This window comes from Crocodylus porosus, unplaced genomic scaffold, assembly GCF_001723895.1.
Source record: "Crocodylus porosus isolate Cpor-Errol unplaced genomic scaffold, CroPor_comp1, whole genome shotgun sequence".
NCBI classification, from domain to species: Eukaryota; Metazoa; Chordata; order Crocodylia; family Crocodylidae; genus Crocodylus; species Crocodylus porosus.
In genome coordinates, this window is record NW_017728932.1 from 17,056,996 (window position 1) to 17,074,575 (window position 17,580).

Sequence of the window (17,580 nt, forward strand, 5' to 3'; positions counted from 1 at the left end):
TAGGCCGGCCCGGCCCCATGTGGGAGAAGATGGAGGCCAAGACCGTGGTGTACGACCTGGACACGTCGGGCGGGCTCATGGAGGTGAGGGGCCGCGGCGGCAAGATGGCGGCGGGTAGCGGGGGGCGGCGGGCCTGATCCCGATCCCGAGCCTGATCCCGGCGGCCTGTCTCTCTCTCCCTGCGCAGCAAATCCAGGCCCTGCTGGCGCCGCCGCGCAGCGAGGACGGCGACAAGCGGAGCCGCCGGCCCGAGCGGGAGCCGCGCCGCAGCGGCCGCGCCACCAACCACGACAGCTGCGACAGCTGCAAGGAGGGCGGCGACCTGCTGTGCTGCGACCACTGCCCTGCCGCCTTCCACCTGCAGTGTTGGTAAGGCCAGGCCCCCCCGCCGCCTGCTCACCCCAACATGGCGTGTTTTCGTGCTCAGCGCCATTTTGGCTGCCCCAGGGCGGGGGGGGCGCCTGCCCCCACCCGGCACAGACACGCTCTTCGCGGGGCTGGTATCCTGGCAGCGGCACCCGGCCTCTTTGTCCCGTCTGTGTGGGGTGTGGTGGGCTTCGGTGACGTGCGTAGTATAAGCAAGGAGATGTTCAGGGCGGGGGTGTTGTCTGGACTCCACGATCCCTTCCGGTTCCGCGATTTGTGGCTTTTAGGACATCGTACATCAGACTGGGAAGCTTTTGTGCCGGCTTAGCCTCGCGTGTGCTAGGGGTAAAACCGCCGTTGCCTCATCAGCAAGAGGGGCGGGGGGGAGCATGCTTTTATGTTCAGCTTCCCAAAATAGCCTCACGCATACCTCTTTTCAGCAGTTGTGTGTGGGCTTTTGAAGTCCCGTTCTTCGAGGAGTTTGTTGGCGGGAGTGGGGGGAAACGTCGCGGCTCTGCTTCTCAACAAAATCCAAGCATGGATGAATCGACTGTATCCTGCCTCATCGTAACAGTCGACGTGTCTGTTTGAGTTGGGGAGAGATGCGCAAGCTGTGATTTTAATGTGGCAAAGGCTTCTTGGCTTGAATCAACGAGTGGGAAACGATGTTCGCTGTATGCGCGTTGGAGGCATCTGGGGAGTAGGTTTTTTTTGGTGGGGGGGATTTCCTTCAACAACTGGTTGAATCAACTTAACTAGTCAGTTTGGTTGACATTTTCGTGCCATGAAAATGGAGCTTGATCCTGTCAAGTTCCACTTGCTAAAATAGAGGCGGTGGCTCTCACGTGTAAGCACTTGTAGGAGATTGCTGGGGTTGGGTGTATGGACAGATTAGCAGCAGTGCAAATCGCAGTGTGAGAGAGAAGCATCCTGTTTTCTACAGCTACAACATTAACGTTGTCTGAGGTGTCAGGTCAACTGAGCAGACCTTTTCCTTAGCAGAAGTAAAACATGGGCTGTGATGTGCCCTGCCGTTGTTCCCAGACTTGTGTGCCCCACTCCCCAGATGTAGTCGAATGAGATGAGTTGCTTGTAGGATGACAGTGTTCTTTTCTTGGTCATGTTTGGTTTCTGTTTTCATCTCCTACATCTTGTTTAAAGTAAACTTCCTCTTTGGGTAGAAACTCCAGGCACAAATGCAGCATTTGCAGTTTCGCTGTTTGTTATTTATTTATTACCTGCAACTAACAATGAACGTAACCTTTAAACATACCACTACAATGGAGTGGAGCAATTCAGAATTGATTGACTAAGAACTCTAGCTGTTAGCCTGGCATTATCAACCTGTTTTCTCATCCCTACAGAGCAGAAATTTAACACAACATTGGAGCTCATGGCTACTGCGCAGAAGATGTCTGAAACCATTAGCAGCTTTTGGTCTGTATAATTTGTGAGGTGGGGATAAGGAAAATGAGTCAGAGGAAGGAAGTGACTTGCCCAAGGTCACTCAGGGACCTGGCAGCAGTGCTGGGAGACAAACCTAGCTTTTTCCTAGGCCCATGCAGCCTCCAAGAATAAGTAAACAGTGCTTGTATAAGTCTTTAATGAGCTGAGTTCTTTGACTACATAAATACACATGTGTGTTCAAATTCACCGTGGTCTTTTCCTTTTTGAAAAAGGGAAACAAATGAACAATAATCCCCCCACCCCCTATTTCCATACCCCATTTCAGTCTGGTGGGGGAGGCCTTACCCTCCTTTATTCTTCCTTGCCCAGTAATGTGTTAGCCTTACCTACCTCAGTAAGCAAATCTTCAGGCAGATATTGTGGTTCTAGTTAGGATTGTTGGATGTTGACAGGGTCACTCCAGGGAAGGAAGCTGCTTCTGAAAATCCTTTTATCTTGTTCTGAAACCTGTGGACTGTCACATTGTAGTTGTGTTAAAAACAAAAAAAGAAAAGAAAAAAAAGTGTTGAATTGTTCTGGGCCTAGCTAGTTTATTTTCTTCCCAGAAAAATGGAGTTATGATAGGATTGTCACTCACACACAGTGGCTCTGCATGGCTGGAACAGAATTTGATTAATTTATTATAAATTTGGCCAATCTTAAAATGCTATTCCAGAAAGATTAGCCTGTGACAAACAAACAAAATGTGTGTTCTTCTTTTTAAGCACACCCTTAGAGTTGGTTGGAATGTATTGATTCTGTGATGAACTGGGATATGGTGTAATGGTTTTTAGAGAAGTCATGTTGCGTTTTCTGTAGGCTAGCTATGATATCACTTCTGATGTCTGTGTCCGTTGTTCCTCAAGTTGAAATTTCGTGTTGGAAACTCTTTCTAACTTCTGCTGGCTTCTTTATTTTTATTCAAAGAGACTGTATTGCTTCAGCATTTAAAAGTCTAGTTTTGGTTACAAAGTTTGCATATTGATAGGGTTTTGCTTGCTACTGGGGTCATACGAGTACAGTTATTGAGCAGTTCTAGAAACAATGTGGTCAGTCTCCCCTCCGTTCCGTTACAAGAAGGCTTTGAGCTAGATGAATTTCTTGTTACGTAGAAGCAGTTTATTTGCTTATAGCTTTTCATACCCGTCTCTAACCCCCTTGTTCTTGAGGTTTGTGACGATAATAGTCCGTTTCCCTCTTCTCCCTCCCCTACTATTCCTTCCTTGATCCTATAGTAAACTCATAATCCTGTGTTTGAGATGGGTCATGGAAGCTAGGGTGACGTCACAAATTGAGCAAGATTTCCCTGACAGATTAAGCAGAAGGTGATTGTTAGAGAAAGACCTCTGGCTTGAAATTAATGGACATGTAGTAAGAGTGGATAGGTGTTGCAAAATGGAGAAAGTGAGCAGCAGAACCTCTTTCTGTGCGAAAGGCTCTTGTGCGTCACTGAATCAGGGCATTCAGAATGGTTAAGTCGTATTTAAAATTGGCACCCAAGTACTCTAGTGTTAGTATCCTGAAGCAACCCGAGTTGTTAGAAACTAGCCAGCTGCCTGTTGTAGGAAATTAGGCATTTTTACATGAAAGCAGACATGCCAGAATTGCAAGACTATCTCTCTCACCCTTACCTTGCCCCCTCCCCCCCTCCCAAAAAAAACCCCATACCCCAACAAATAACCAACAACGACAAAAAAAATTGTCTTTTCGCATTTGGTTTATCCTGTTGGTCTGATCCAGGTTAAATTCTCTGGCTGTCCCAGGGCAAATACACTGCATCCTTGCTGAGGGCTGCTAGTTCCATCAACTTTTTTTTCCTTTTTGAAGCACTTGCCTCACCATGTTTATATTTGGCTCTGCTTCCTCTTTCTGATTTGGCAGTCTTCTCTGAAGTGCTGTTGTCGAAGAATCGGAGCAGCAGAGCTTGCAGAAAGGGAGGCAGAGCTAACTAGTCAGTTTTTTGCATATTTTATTGTCTAAGTCACAGTGGTAAAAAGCTTTACGCATATAATGGGAAAATAAGTCTTCTTTAACTGGTAAGAAAATAGTCCCGTTTGAACTCTGCTGTAATTGCACCTAAAATTCACTTGGCCTGTCCTAATTTAGCACTCAATTTAGTTTTGCATTTGGTAGTTCTGGGAATTTATTTATTTATTTATGTAGGCTTTGTGTCAGCTCCCTGCAGGGGGGCTGCAAAGAGGATGGAGCTGGACTGTTCTCAGTGGGAGCAGATGACAAAACAAGGAGCAATGGGCTCAAGTTGCAGCAAGGGAGGTTTAGGTTGGATATTAGGAAAAACTGTCTTACTAGGAGGGTGATGAAGCACTAGAACAAGGTTACCCAGATTGATGGTGGAGTCTCCATCCCTGGAGGTTTTCAAGGCCCAGCTAGACAAAGCTTTGGCTGGAATGATCTGGCTGGGGCTGGGGCTGGGGCTGGTCCTGTTTGGAGCAGGGGGTTGGTCTAGATGTGACCTCCTGAGGTTCCTTCCAATCCTCATTGTCTATGATTACGTCCTGCCCTTTTTGTGTTTTTGGTTATGAACGAGGCATCCAGTTTCTGGCTTTCCTTGTGAATTTCACTGACTTTTATACTGGGTTAGGTTGTCTGTACATCCTGCTCATAAGAGGCTGACTCTGCTCTGTATTAGCAAACTGGGTGGAGATTAAATGCATTATTAATGTGGGTCTTAGTTTTGTGAAAAACTTCTGATGTTTTAAAAAGGTTTGCACCCAGGCCTTATGAAGGCTTAAGTAAAGTTGACTTATAAATTTTGAATGTTTACTGTTGTAGAAAGCTAATCTTGATTAGCTTGTATGTAAAGTCTTTTGACAAAATCCATCCTTTAGAAGGCATTTGAAATGAGCCTGATATTGAACCTGGATTTAATTTGAGCTCGTAATCCTAAAATAGTACCCTCTATTCGTTTTGAAAAGAAAATAATTAATTTGCATCATTAACAACTTTGTATTTTGGTTGGTTAACTTCAGACTTTTTTTCTCCTTTCAAAGCGGCCACTCGCCAGTTTTTTACGTGTTAATTGATTTTGCTGTTTAGGTGGTGTCGGGGCAGTGCTGAGTTTGAGATACTCAGCTGCTTTATAAAGAAGTGATTCACTGGTCTAGTTATGTAGAAGGATGCTTGGCTTGCATCTGGTGATGATAATCTGACTGACCTTAGCAGCTCAGCTAACATGCCTCCTGTGTAACTTTTGGTCTGTTTTACACACATGCTCTGAAGTGCAGAGATAGATAGGTTCAGCATAGAAATAAAGCTTGCCCTGAACCTAGAATTTTCTGGGGCATAAATGTATTGCAACTTGAAGACAGACTGTTTGCTTTTTTTTGTGTGTGTGTTTTTCAGGAGGCTTAAAAAATGTGCGCCCTGCAGTATGTGGGTGCACAGTCTCAGTAGATCAGGCCTGTACAGGTTTCAGAATGGATTCTTACACTCTGCTGTGTTTGGTTTTGGTTTGACTTTCAAACCAAACCAAGCTGTGGGTAGCTGCTGCCTTAAAACCACATCATGACAATCAGGTTTGCAGGTTACTGGTGGCCTGGGGGAGGGGAGGGAGGAGGCTGTTGCTTAAGGTAAAAAAGACTCAACCTACCTCTCCCCTGAAAAGATTAAATTTATAATAAAGGGGATGAATGTAGTAGAATGAGATGAAGCTGTCTTTTAAAAAGCTATGGGGTAAAATCACTGTTGCCTTGTCAGTGGGGAAAAGTATGCTTTTTTTTGTTAAACTATAACTTCCAAAATAGTCTCACAAATATCTTTTTAAATGGTAACTTTTGGGCTTGTACTGCAGTAACAAAGTCCAGTTCTTAGTGGAGTGGCATCCACAGCAGTTCCGAAAGGTCGTGTTGTGGCACACTGTCGTGAGTGGCAGAAGTGTGCAGTGAAAAATGGGCTGGATCGGGCCTGTGGATTATAACAACCCCCACGGACCAATGAGTGAAGCATGCCACCAGCAGTAGTTTAGAAAGCAAGTGTGTGCCCCCAGGTATCAAAAGTTTGGGAGACACCGGTCTAGTACAGTGTTTTACATGTGACTTTTGTTTGAATTTGTAACTGTTTGGTGTTCTTGCTTTAGGGTTTGCTCTGCTAGACATGTCACAGCTGCTCTCTCCTGGCATATTATCAGACTTCTAGGTGTGGCTCCTGAGAGTGTTTCAGGACACGGAAAGTCTTCCCAAAGGGTTTCTGGCACCTAAGGGCACTTGCTTTTGCAGGAGAAGTTTTCTTAATAGGATATGACTTCTGATTCATAATGTTAATTGGCTAATAACTAGTTGTGTGCATCTTGTGTGTTTTCTCTAACCAGTCTTTTCCTTTAATCTTACTTTGTCTTGTTGTCTTACAGCTAGACCACTGCATGGGCTCAGTGCTAGGAAATTGAGAGGGTACAGTTGCTTTCAAGTTTCATACAGCATTTGGTAAGAAAAAGGGACAGCTTCTATGCAATGCAACTAATGTGGGGGTTTTTTTCCCTTAGCCACTGGCTGGGATGGAAGAAATCAGGAATGCCAAAAGTTGTCTGTAATGGATAAACTGTACTCTAGTTCCAGGTACTTTCAGCAAAACGCTCATGGCTCAGTTCCACCATTAGTAAGTATTCATACCAAGAATATGTCTTGTGTTTGGGAGGTGGAGAGTGGTGGGCTCGGGCCTATGGCACTAGCGTGTACCTCAGGCCTCTGGTAGTGGTTTCTGATGTTATGGGAACAGAACTTCATGGTAGTCCCCGCTTTGGAAATTCCTCCTGGTTCTACACCTGCCTCATTAAGCAGAGCGTGACTGTAGCTTAATGGAAATGATCAAAAGTATCAATGGTGTATTAACACCTGCGTGTAATGCTAGGCTTCCTGGAAATTAGTTGTTGCATGTGTAGTGTTTATAAATATATCAGCCTTCACTTGTATGACTTTGTCACAGATCTTGAAAGAAGGAAGGCAGCAGCAGTGATGGTGTGTGCTTATAGGGGGTCTTGATAGACAGCAGCTTTTAAACTGAGTTGGTCTCTCTTTCTACAGGCTCAGTTGTGATGTGTATAGGATACTTAACTTTTCCTGTGTTCTTGGAATACTTCTCCTTTATTCTAAATTCAGCAAAAAATAGCAGACTCGTACTGTAAAGAACGTTAGTAATTTCCAGAGTAAGAAGAAGGTGCTCCTTTTGAAACAGAGAACTAAGGAATGGGGAATGTTTTGGTGGCAAGAAAACTGTATGGTAAAAAACGACGGAAGAACAATGCAGGAAGCAAGTTTGGGCTTGTGAAAGCGTTAAAGTAATTCAGAACATAATATGGCTTTGTTCTGGGGATGTGAAATTCCTGATTCGGAACAAGCAGGTGTCTTGGTGCATTGAGTTGTTGGCTCTACTGACTCTCTGTGGTAGTCAGATGGTCAAAGAGATTTGCTTCTTGTGGTGGCCGAGTCCCAGTCAACTGTCCAGTCCATGGCTTCTGCCCAGCTTTCCTGGTAGTGTTCTCTCTGATGCCCAGGGGCATTGCGAATGGTGCTATATTAGTAGTAATAATAATAATAATAACAATAATAAATAAAAGGTCTTGCGTATGTGGCAGTGGCTGGTACTTTTGTCAGCTTTTTTTCACACAGTTCCAGCCATGCAGATTTGTGGTTTTGCTGTGTCAATACTTCTGGCGTGGGGGTTGGGGGTTATTTTTTGTTTCCCCTTTCCTCCCAACCCTTAGCACACTTTCAGATTTATCTTTCCACAGAGGCGTTCACTCTTATTTGTCTTTTGTGCTTTTAAGATGTGATACTGTCCCTGGAACACCGGGCTGGGAGGAAGTCTGGCATCACAACTGAACTTCTCTTCTGCACAAGTCACCTGAGTCAAACTTAGAATGGGCTAGAATTTGATTTGTGTGATTTTTTTAATGCAGCAGCGGCCTGAGGACATCTTGCAGGGGTCAGCCCCACTTCTCTTGATGGGTTCCTGGCAAGCTGTTCCAATCATTGCAAAAATAGTTGCCTAGACAGGCTTTCAACTTGGGGTTGGGGGTGTTGTTTGTTTCTTCTCTGATCTTCCCTGCTAGGAATAGCAACAGGAACAGGCTACAAAACAACTTGGAGAAGAGGAAAAAGTTTGTGCCCTGATTTGCCCCTCTGATGCGTGTGGGTAAGGGTTTGTATATGCAAATGCTGAAAGTGAGTGTCCAGTTAGCTTTTAGAAGTCTGTGGTTTACGTAGTGGTTCTCTTTTCTTATCTTGGAAGATTTGGTGGCTAGCTGTAGGTCACAGTGATACCTGATAAACTGAGGGGCTGTTGCTTTTATTTGGAGAACATTAAAACCAAATCAGTGTTAGCTGACTGTTTAAGTAAAATGCGTGGGAGTAAAGCTCCCCATTAGACAGTCAATAGCTTCATCACTTCTCTAAGACTTGAAGTCTCAATTCATGCTTCTTTCATCCAAGTAAAATCTGCACAGAACAAAACAAAAGAAAGTTAATATTTACTTTCAATAGTATCCATGTTGGTCACACTTACTGAAAAGTGGAACAGAAATAAGATTTTGAAGATGAGCAGCAAAATACTGGAGCTGGTATTGAATCACCCTTTCACCAAAACTTTCCCTATTTTACCTTTTCAATTCAAATATAAAGTAAATAGCTTAGAGATGAGAAGCGAGGGGAGCTTTGGATATATTTATCAATGGTATAGAGAAGGATAAATCAAGGCCCGCTGTTGACCTATCTAAGGAATAATATGCAGTAATTATACAGTACACCTGCAGCAAAATAGTGAGTGTTCAGTAGGCTTGGGAAGGAAGGCTTTGACAAACATGTGGGTAATGAGAGGTGGTTATATAAGAAGCATTGTGTATCTTCCTTGTTTCAGACTCTAGACTTGGAACTAACTGATGAGATATAGAGTTAAGACAATTTTCCTGTAAGGAAGTTCTAGTAGAAGGTTACTTGCACCTTTTCTGAAGCAGCTGATATTCGTCTGCCCTGGTAGGAAAATTCTTGTTCTCCTTGAGTCTCAACGTGGACTCCCCCTTCACTCTTTCTTCCTGCCCATCCAGCTTGCGACGCTGGTCTTGTCTTGCCCCTCTACTTTCTGCAAATCAGCTCACCAATTCTTCTGTCTCCAGACTTCAGTGGTTCCTTTCTGGTGCTCTGTGCCAAAATGCTGCATCATGCAGTGCTTGTTTCCCTGAGTTACTGTACTCGGCTCCTTTGTGATTTTTTTTGGCACCCAGTGGCTAAAACAGTCCATTCTTGCTGCACTGACCACAACCACAGCTTCAGCAGAGATTCAGGTACCTTTGTCTGCTCTTGTGTGGCCATCCATATTCCTGCCTCCTTTTTCTATACTGCATGGTTCTTCTTACATTGGTCCCTGCTCTACCCTCTTTTCCACTTTCTTGCTTTGTTACTTTCTTTCTCTTCTCCCCCATTTAATCACATTCCATCTGCCTGAAATCCTATCTCATTCTTCAGAAACCTTCTTGAAACCCATGCCCCTTGCCTTGCCTTCTATATCAGCTCCCATCCCTGTGCTGTCCACTGCTTCCCATTCACTTGGTATGCAGTCTTTGTCCAGAACCTCATGTTTGTGTGATTTCCCACCCCCCCAGCACTTAATTATGTTGGCCTGATCCTTAACCCTCCCCTCTTGCCTATCAGCAAGTATTACTCTGGTCTAAACTAACTGTCTCTTGGGTCAGGAAACATGTCTCTAATATTAATCTGCACAGTGGCATAGAAGGTGATGATGCCATGTAACTCTTCATAATACCGTGTCTCTTTTTCATGACTTTGTGGAGGAACAGGAGTCAAGTCAGGGTACTGAGTGGCTACATTTGGCTTAAAAATTTGCATAGTGAGTAATATAAAAAATGGAATAGGAGTTGCAAAGGAACAAACACCCTTACTGAGCTTGTTTGAGATGTGGGATCTGACCCAAAGCAGAACTACTAGCAAAAGTATTCTGCCCTTATAGCTTGTACTTTTTGGGGAAATCAGGCTTGAGCTGTACTGGCAAGAAAATTTTCCCAGTATGAACTGAGCCTACAGGAGAGGCATTGTCAACAGATCTATTCAAGCAGCACCTTTCAGCCTAGGGTAGCCTTAACACCAGTGTGCCTTTTGTCATCTTACTTTAAGGCACCGCATCCCAGGTGTCAGGAACCTTGGGGAAACTGTGGCTTTGTTTGCATGTGATTCTGTAAGCTTAACAGGTACATGATGTAGCTTTTTGTATTCAGCATGTGCAGTATGTTGCACTAAGTGTATTAGCTTGTATTAGCTTTCTGCCCGGAGGATTTCAGGTCACTCTGAAAACTATAGAGAAAAAGGGCATCTGTACACATGCTCTGAGGTGGGGTGGAGGAGTGTTTTAATTAGTGGCCCTCAGGAACCACTCTAATTAAAAAGCTCATGGTGTCTTGTGTATGCAGCATCCTGCATCTCAAAATGACAGCAGGGATGCTTTAACTAAAGCTTATTCAACAAGCTTTGGTTAAAATACCCCGGTGCCAATTTGAAACGTGGGGATGCTGAATACATGAGACACTGCAGCACGCTGGAGCCTTCTGATTAGAAGGCTTCAGCAGATTCAACTGAGTCTGCTCCAACATGTTCTAATCGGGGCACATGTCAAAGTGCCCATTTGATGCAGTGTTCTGAGGTGAAGTGCAACTAACAGCTTAAACCAATGCAAAAGAACAGTTTGGGATTTTGGGAGAGCATTGTATCTCGTGGGTTTGCTCTGCTGTTCCACGTGTAGGCAGGGCATAATTACCTGCGTTGGACTTTTCCTAGGGCAGCCTTGTAAGCTGATTTTTGCATTGCAGGGCTTTAAGTTTGAACCTCAAGAGGGTGTTCCCTTTGGCTGCTTCCTCCAAAGGGTGCCAGGATGTCAACTGCATGTATTTATCAGCTGGGAGTCTGAATCTTGGGATGGTGTGGGCCTTCTGACCTTGGCCAGTAGCTCAGGAGTGCACTTAACTGCCATATCCGATCAGACCACTGGAGGTGCTCTCATCTCCTGCTGTAATAGTGCCCAGGATTGTCTGTCAGAGGAGTGACCAGTTACGGAACACGATGCATGTGGTGAATCCTGTGTCTGCACCTTGAGAGCTTTAATGGAATGTTCTGCGCTGTCTTCAGAGTCCTGTATATCGGAGTACCGAACTTCCCTTCCGCAGGTGGCTGCTTTTCTCGTGTGCCTCCTGTATTCCCCCTTTGAACCAAACTTTCCAATCTTTGGTTCTTTTCACATGGCAGTATCTCTTAGCTTCTGATCATATTTACTACCTAGCTCTGGACTGTTTCTTATACCTGCTATATTCTAGAAATAGTGTGATCAAATAGTGAATGCCTTTTGAGGGAATAATCAATGGTTTAGAAAGATCATGGTATACTGTTTTTAGTTGGTTCTCCCTTCCTTTTGCACAGTCTTTCTGTCATTGTGCATTGAGCTGTGTACTCCTTTACAGAATGGTACTAATGTAGACCCAGAAGCATACACAGATATTTTTTAAGTCTTTCTTTTCCTTTCAGCATGCAGACCTAAAGAGACTGATCACTTTACTTTCCCAGAAAATTCGTGGAGAAAAGAATGCAAGTGCCCAGTTTTGTAGCGTTCAGTTAAGAGATTTAAAGCAGGTGTTCTAACTCAGATTGACAGATTTTAAGTGGTATAAACTTGATCAGTATAAACCTGGCCACTCGTAATCTAATCATACCCTGCACATACCATCTTATTACTGAAGCTTTATTACAGTAAAGATGCACTGGAACTTTAAGCGTAACATTCTCAGAAGGAAATAAATCTTTCCATGTATTGGCTTATCTCGAGTTTGGGAGAGCTTTTATGTTCTAACGCTTGTCCACGGAAACGTCGGACTTGCGATAGCCATCAGACAATTGGATAACTTGGACAGGAGGTCCACACCATGGATCCTACGTGCCATAGCTTTATCAGTCGTACAAAATAGCAAAGCAAAGCAAGGGACGCGTAGCATAGAGCTGTTAAATTGGACATTGTGTAAACTGGCTTTACTGATGTGACGCGATTCTGGCATTGTTGGAACAGGGAAGAAGAAAAAAAGCATTTTCTAATATGTTAAGAATATGGGGTCTCTTTTCTATCTCTCAGAAAAGTAGTCGGCAGACTTCTTTGGCACAAAAGGTTTATGGTGGGAAGGTAAGCATTGAGATGGGGAAAGACTCTACTGGCTGCAGCTCTCGACTAGTTCTTTTGTATAACATGTTGGCTCCAAATGTTTTGTTCCAGGTGTACCTTCCCCTGGAGGGTTTTGGGGAGCAGCTGTGAATGGAAATATGGGCCCAGGAAAACTGTTTCAAAGAACGACAGGTTTTAAAATGATACAACTTTCTATGTTTGTCAATGGGGCACTTGTAATACACTGGCACTCTAGTGAGGTTTGCTTTTACAGTTTTAGTTATGGCCACCATTGAGGCCAGACGCTAGGATGCCAAGGAGCCTTGTTCTCTAACGATGTTTGTGGAACAGCTGTAGCTGCATCTGTCGTCAGAATAAATGAGATCCCGTGTTAAAGGCTTTCAACACTTCTTCCTTTTATCAAGCTGGCAAACTTACCCTGCGTCTCCCAGTATCAGCCCTGTTGCTAGATCCTGGTACGTAATGGGAAGGAGAGTGACTTGATAGAGGGGCTGCTGGGAATTTTTGACAAGACATTCTGATCTTCATCTCTGCACACCAGCACGCTGCATATTGATGAGCTATGCACAGAAAGCATTGAAAGAGTTTATTCACGTGCAGCAGCCCTGAATTTCCCCTAAACACTGCCACTGAAGCCCGATGGAAACTCGCTTTCATTCTCTGGCACCAGCAGGCGGGGAGCACTCTTACTATGGTTCACAAATCGCCTTTTTAAGCAAGATGGCCACCAGGAATGCCATTTGTAATTAACTTTCCTTTCAAATGTGTTTGCAATTGGTTTCTGTTGAGAAGAGCTTCTTACCATTGCACAGATCAGAGAGGGCGCCATTCCTTAGAGCATTTGTTTTCTTTACTTTGCTGACCTCAGGAAATGACGGTAAGTATAATTATAGGATTTAGTCTAATGACAGGCATCAAATGTATGTGAGCTCCGGAGTGTGAAATTGAAAAGCAAAGCAGCTTTATGCTATTGTTTGCTTGATGAAGACTCCTAACATGCAGCTGACTTTTGAGGGAGTTTGGATTTCATCATACCCATTGAAATGACTGTTACTTTCCTAAGTGAGGTTTTGCATAATTCAAGCGAGAGAACCTCAGAACCTTCTCAAATGAATCTTGATGCTGTAGGCCTAATATATTTGGTAGGGATTTCGAGAGAATGCAGCTGTATAGGAAAGCCACGAGATTAGTGTCAATATAAGCAATATACAACACAGGCCCTGTAAGCTGTTCTTTACATATGTAGAGCTATGGAAAATTTAAATGAGTTCCCTATGGGTCTTCACTGTGAATGACATTTCTGACATGTTTGCCTATGTAGCTTTAATATGGGAAGTCAGACTTTGCTTTTCCAGAGATGCCTGCATTGTGTCTTAAGTTCTAAAGTGTGGATGTCAGGCTGCTGAGCAGATTGAGGCAGGTCACACATCAGCAACCTTCCATGTAAGATTCGTGCTGCTGCACCATTTTCGCCTGCATGTCATGATAAAGTGGAAAAGTCTCTTGAAATGGAGGGCAGGCTTTATATAACAATCAGTGGTGGGATTCCATATTAGAAAGCAAATGTATTGCATACAAATAACTTTGAGCAACAGGTCCTGCTGGTAGCAACTTAATCTGTAGCGGATATTAATGCCGTGGAAGTGCGTGCATTAATGAATGTGAAAAAGAGCAGGTAGAAAATAGCCACGTTCTCTGCAACTGAAGACTGACTGTCCTGGTTGGAGTCTAAAAATGATCTAATAGACTTGCAGTAAAGGGATGAGGAATTTAGCCATAACTAGTTTAATTTTAGTTATAGTTGCATTCTTAATTATGACTGTTGGCTTTTTAAGTTAGAATCTAGGAAGTTGCTTTTTTTTCTTGCCAGGAGAGCAGCAGCACAGGCATATTCATCTATCTTGGTTAATGCAGCGCGCTGTCTTGGCGAGCAGCTCATTAGCCACCGGGAGCAGAAGTGGTGTGTAGCATGCTGACCTGAGCAGCCTGGTCTTGACAGTGGGCTTTGTAAATTCAGGAAGGTAGGCTGGCATTTTAATTGGGAACTTTGTTCAGAGAGAAATCCTAATAGATCAAATAAGATAGGGATTCTGTTCTGAAGTGTTCTTTTAACCTAGAGATGATACTGACTAATGTAAGAGTCCTGTAAACAGTGAATCCAGGTAACATTTTTTTCATGGTGTTTTGGTCAGCATTGAGCAACTTAAATTCCTTGAACTGATATATGTGTACATGCAGCAGATGCTTTTTATCTTTGAAAAATAATCTGTTCTAACTTGCTTTTCCTCTTCCTTTACTTCCCAAGGCACTATTAATTGTTTTGTAAAGAGCGTAGGAATATAGTAACAGTAGTTAAAACAAAGAGCCAGAGGTGAGTTTGGCAGCACTTTAGTTTGTGGGTTGGCAAGCTGTGCCAGCCCTGAAGCCGGGCGGGCATGCTCTCTGGTGGTTCAGGCATGTTCAGGAGTGCTGCAGGAGCTGCTTTTCCCCCTTCTGTATTTTTTGGGACTTCTGTTTGTTTCGTTTTGGTCTTATTGTGGGGGTGAGGAACAGGGAATAGGCAAGTTAGTCCAAAAATAAATGCACCTTCATCATAGCTACAGGTTTTAGGTACTCCACAGCAAGGGGAAGTAAAGGCTCTGAGGATACTGCCCAGTGCATCTCGGGACTTGACACGGATCCAAAGTTCAAGCAATCCTCCGAGATTGGTGCTGCTGCAAAGATTCTGTTAACAAAAGGTTAGAGAGGTTGAAAAGAGACCTCGTTTCAGCCAGACGCTTGGGACTTCCTGCGAGCTGCTGTAGTTTAGTTGAAAGAGGTTTTGTGTTTTGCATCCTCTGGGGAGGCTAAGCTGCTGTTCCCCTGAGCTGTCGTCATGCTTCCCTTCCCTTCCTTTCCCTGCCTCCCCCCCGGAAATGAATAAAACGCTTCTGTTTACAGTGCATTTTAAAAGCTGAGCACCCCATCTACCTGAAATGCCACAGGCCTCTAGAAATCCTGAACTTTCTTTCTCAAAATGGCTGCCAGATGTGTTGGCTCTACTGAATTCCCCTGGGTCTTTAAGACCGGAAGCGGTGAGGTTATTACCACTTTGGAAGACTGAAGGAAAAACACAGCAAGACCCGTTCTTCCGCCCCGCTCCACGGAATGCAGGCTGCGAGTCTGAAGGCTTTTCTGTCAAGAATGTTGGTGACCCTTTCCCAACTCGTGCTATGACTTTGTTTAAAGGAAGGTAGCCTGGGTTGTGTTGTGGGGTTTTTTTGAACAGTCTGAACAGGGGAGGGTGCTGTGCTTCTTCCCCCTACTAGTATTCTTCTCTAGAGATATTTTAGGTAAGTCTTCTCTGCTAAAAAGAGAGGAGCGCGTAGGTATATTCCAAAGAGTCTGAAAAGATATCTGAGACTTTCAGACTTGAAGTTTTCAGAGATTACGTTTAGCAGGAAATCTTTGAGTTTTGATACCTTTATGCTGGCTTGCTTCAGGAACAAGCAGTACTAAACCCTTAGTGAAAAGTGCTGTTGCATAAGTTATAAGCAGCTGTAGTTATGGGTTCTTTCACTTCAGGCCTTTGATATTTAGTGGGTAGTATTGGTACTTAAAGATTTGAGCTAATTGCTATCATAGTAATTGGTGCTCTGTAGTGCCTCTTCATCCAAAGCTCTTGACAGGATAAGACTCCAGTCCTGCAATCACAGGATTGTGATTGTAGGACTTATCTGGTCCCTGTTACCATGTTATCTGAATGCCTTGCAGTCTTTAATGTATTTCTGCTCCGCAGGCTGAGGTAGGGAAGTGCTGCTGCTTGCGTTTAACAGTTCACTACTGTAACTATGCCATGGCTAGTGGTAGATGTACCCTCCCTAGCTGAAGTACCAGGAGCGTAGGTGCAGCAGCCCAGTGTTGTTTAAACCATCTTGTATATGCCTGTGTGCCATCTATTCTGAGTGAGCTGCCCAAGGCTTTCCATGGGGGCCTGCTGGGAAGCTAGGGAATTCAGGCATTGTCTCCAAGTCGTAGACCAGTGCCCTGTCTGCTGGGTTGATTGGACTGGGGGATAGCAGCCTGGGCTTGGAAAGTACTGCTGAAGCGAGTGTGGATGGCAGAAGTAAAACGTATCTTCAGACCTCACTGTCACACCTCTGTACCTTTCATCAGGAAGGCAGGAGAGGATCCAGTTCTCAATGCAGCCCTTCTGGAGGTGTTGATAACCCTCCTCTTTGACACAACCATCCCTTTAACTGTTTATTTGGATTTATTACTCATTGTAGATCTTCTTGGTTCTGTGCTCTGTTTTACTTACTGTTGCCTCTTGCAAAGGCAGATCTGAACATACAGGTCAGGTGTGGTAGGGAAAGAGAAAATGGGTTTGATATGTTGGTTTATGTGCACATCTGTTACTGATGCAAGCAAATGTTCACTCCCTAAAACCTCTGCGATCCAACTTGTCCCGCTTCGTATGAGTGCCTGGCTCTCCTTCATGATTTCTGCTGGAGCCACTCACAGCCACAGGCCAGAATCCCAAAATATTTTCGTGCAATTCTGCTGCTTTCAGAGAACTGACACGACTTCAGTTAAGCCACGTGAAGAAGGTTTCCACCCTTCCCAGCCTGTGATCCTACAGGAACGTGGTGATTCCTTCACCAGAGGCTTTATCACACTGACAGGAAGAGGAGGCTTGGACATGTAGGAAAAATGCTTAAAGACAATTAAAATATTGTGGGAAGGGTGGTGCAGAAAATTCATGTCCAAGGAATATGGACTTTGGCTCCTGGTGTGTGTATTATCACTGTGTTGGGGCCACAGTGTGTCTGCCAGAGTTGCTCTTTGTCACAGGCCAGGAGCTGATTGAGTCAGATGTGCCTGAAATGTCTTGCTTGAGACAAACTGTATGTTGTGGCTGCCTTATTACTCATTCTAACTGACAAAATAAATGGATTTTTGCTGTGAGTTGGTTGGTTCTTCTCTCTTAGTAGATATAATGGAGGATGCTTCCATTCCTATGTAAGTTAGTTTCCTGATGGCAACTCTCATAGTTGAAGAGGAATCAGGGCTGAAATTGTCATGTAAATCTTTTGCCCCAGAGGAATGAAGTGAATGCTGTATAGTGGGAAATGAGCACTTAATGCAGGGTAGACTTGAGCTGAAGGCTTGGAGGTGGGTTCTGTAGCTGCTATTTTAGAAGTTGCTTCAGTGGTGATGGGAGCTGTATTGCAAAGAGCCTTCTGCCTGGGGAATATCGGAATAGCATGGAGGAGACTCTTGGGATTGGGAGCCTACAAGATGATTCTGGGCCAGGTTTGGAATGTTTTTTCCATTTACAAGCTTCAGTCAAACAGTAAAATGTTGCCTTTGTATTCCTTCTGTAGTAACCCTCCGCTGAGCGAGGAGATGCTGCCTCCAGGGGAGTGGATGTGTCATCGTTGCACTGTGCGTCGAAAGGTAAAACTCCCATCAAACGCTTGCTGTATTTTGGGTCCTCCTACACCTTAAGTTAAACTAAGAGCCGAGCAGAATTGTAAGCTGGAGTTTTCTCAGCCCTGTCCCCACAAACCCAAGAGATGGAGGCTGGGGGAGTGCCCAAGCTCC

At 44.2% G+C, this 17,580-nt stretch overlaps 1 protein-coding gene across 3 annotated transcripts in view; it reads left to right on the plus strand.

The window, feature by feature from the left end:
• The first annotated feature begins 6 nt into the window (after positions 1-6).
• Positions 7-17,580, plus strand: part of PHF12 (PHD finger protein 12) — a 35,719-nt gene continuing 18,145 nt past the window's right edge. For 2 of the 3 annotated variants that reach the window (XM_019545814.1, XM_019545815.1), the window contains exons 1-3: positions 7-83; positions 188-369; positions 17,361-17,433. In XM_019545814.1, the coding sequence (XP_019401359.1) occupies positions 18-83; positions 188-369; positions 17,361-17,433 (321 nt within the window). In that variant the 5' untranslated portion in view covers positions 7-17. Of the gene's footprint in view, positions 84-187; positions 370-1,744; positions 1,804-17,360; positions 17,434-17,580 lie in introns of those variants that run through there. The other variant, XM_019545816.1, reaches the window with a different exon arrangement.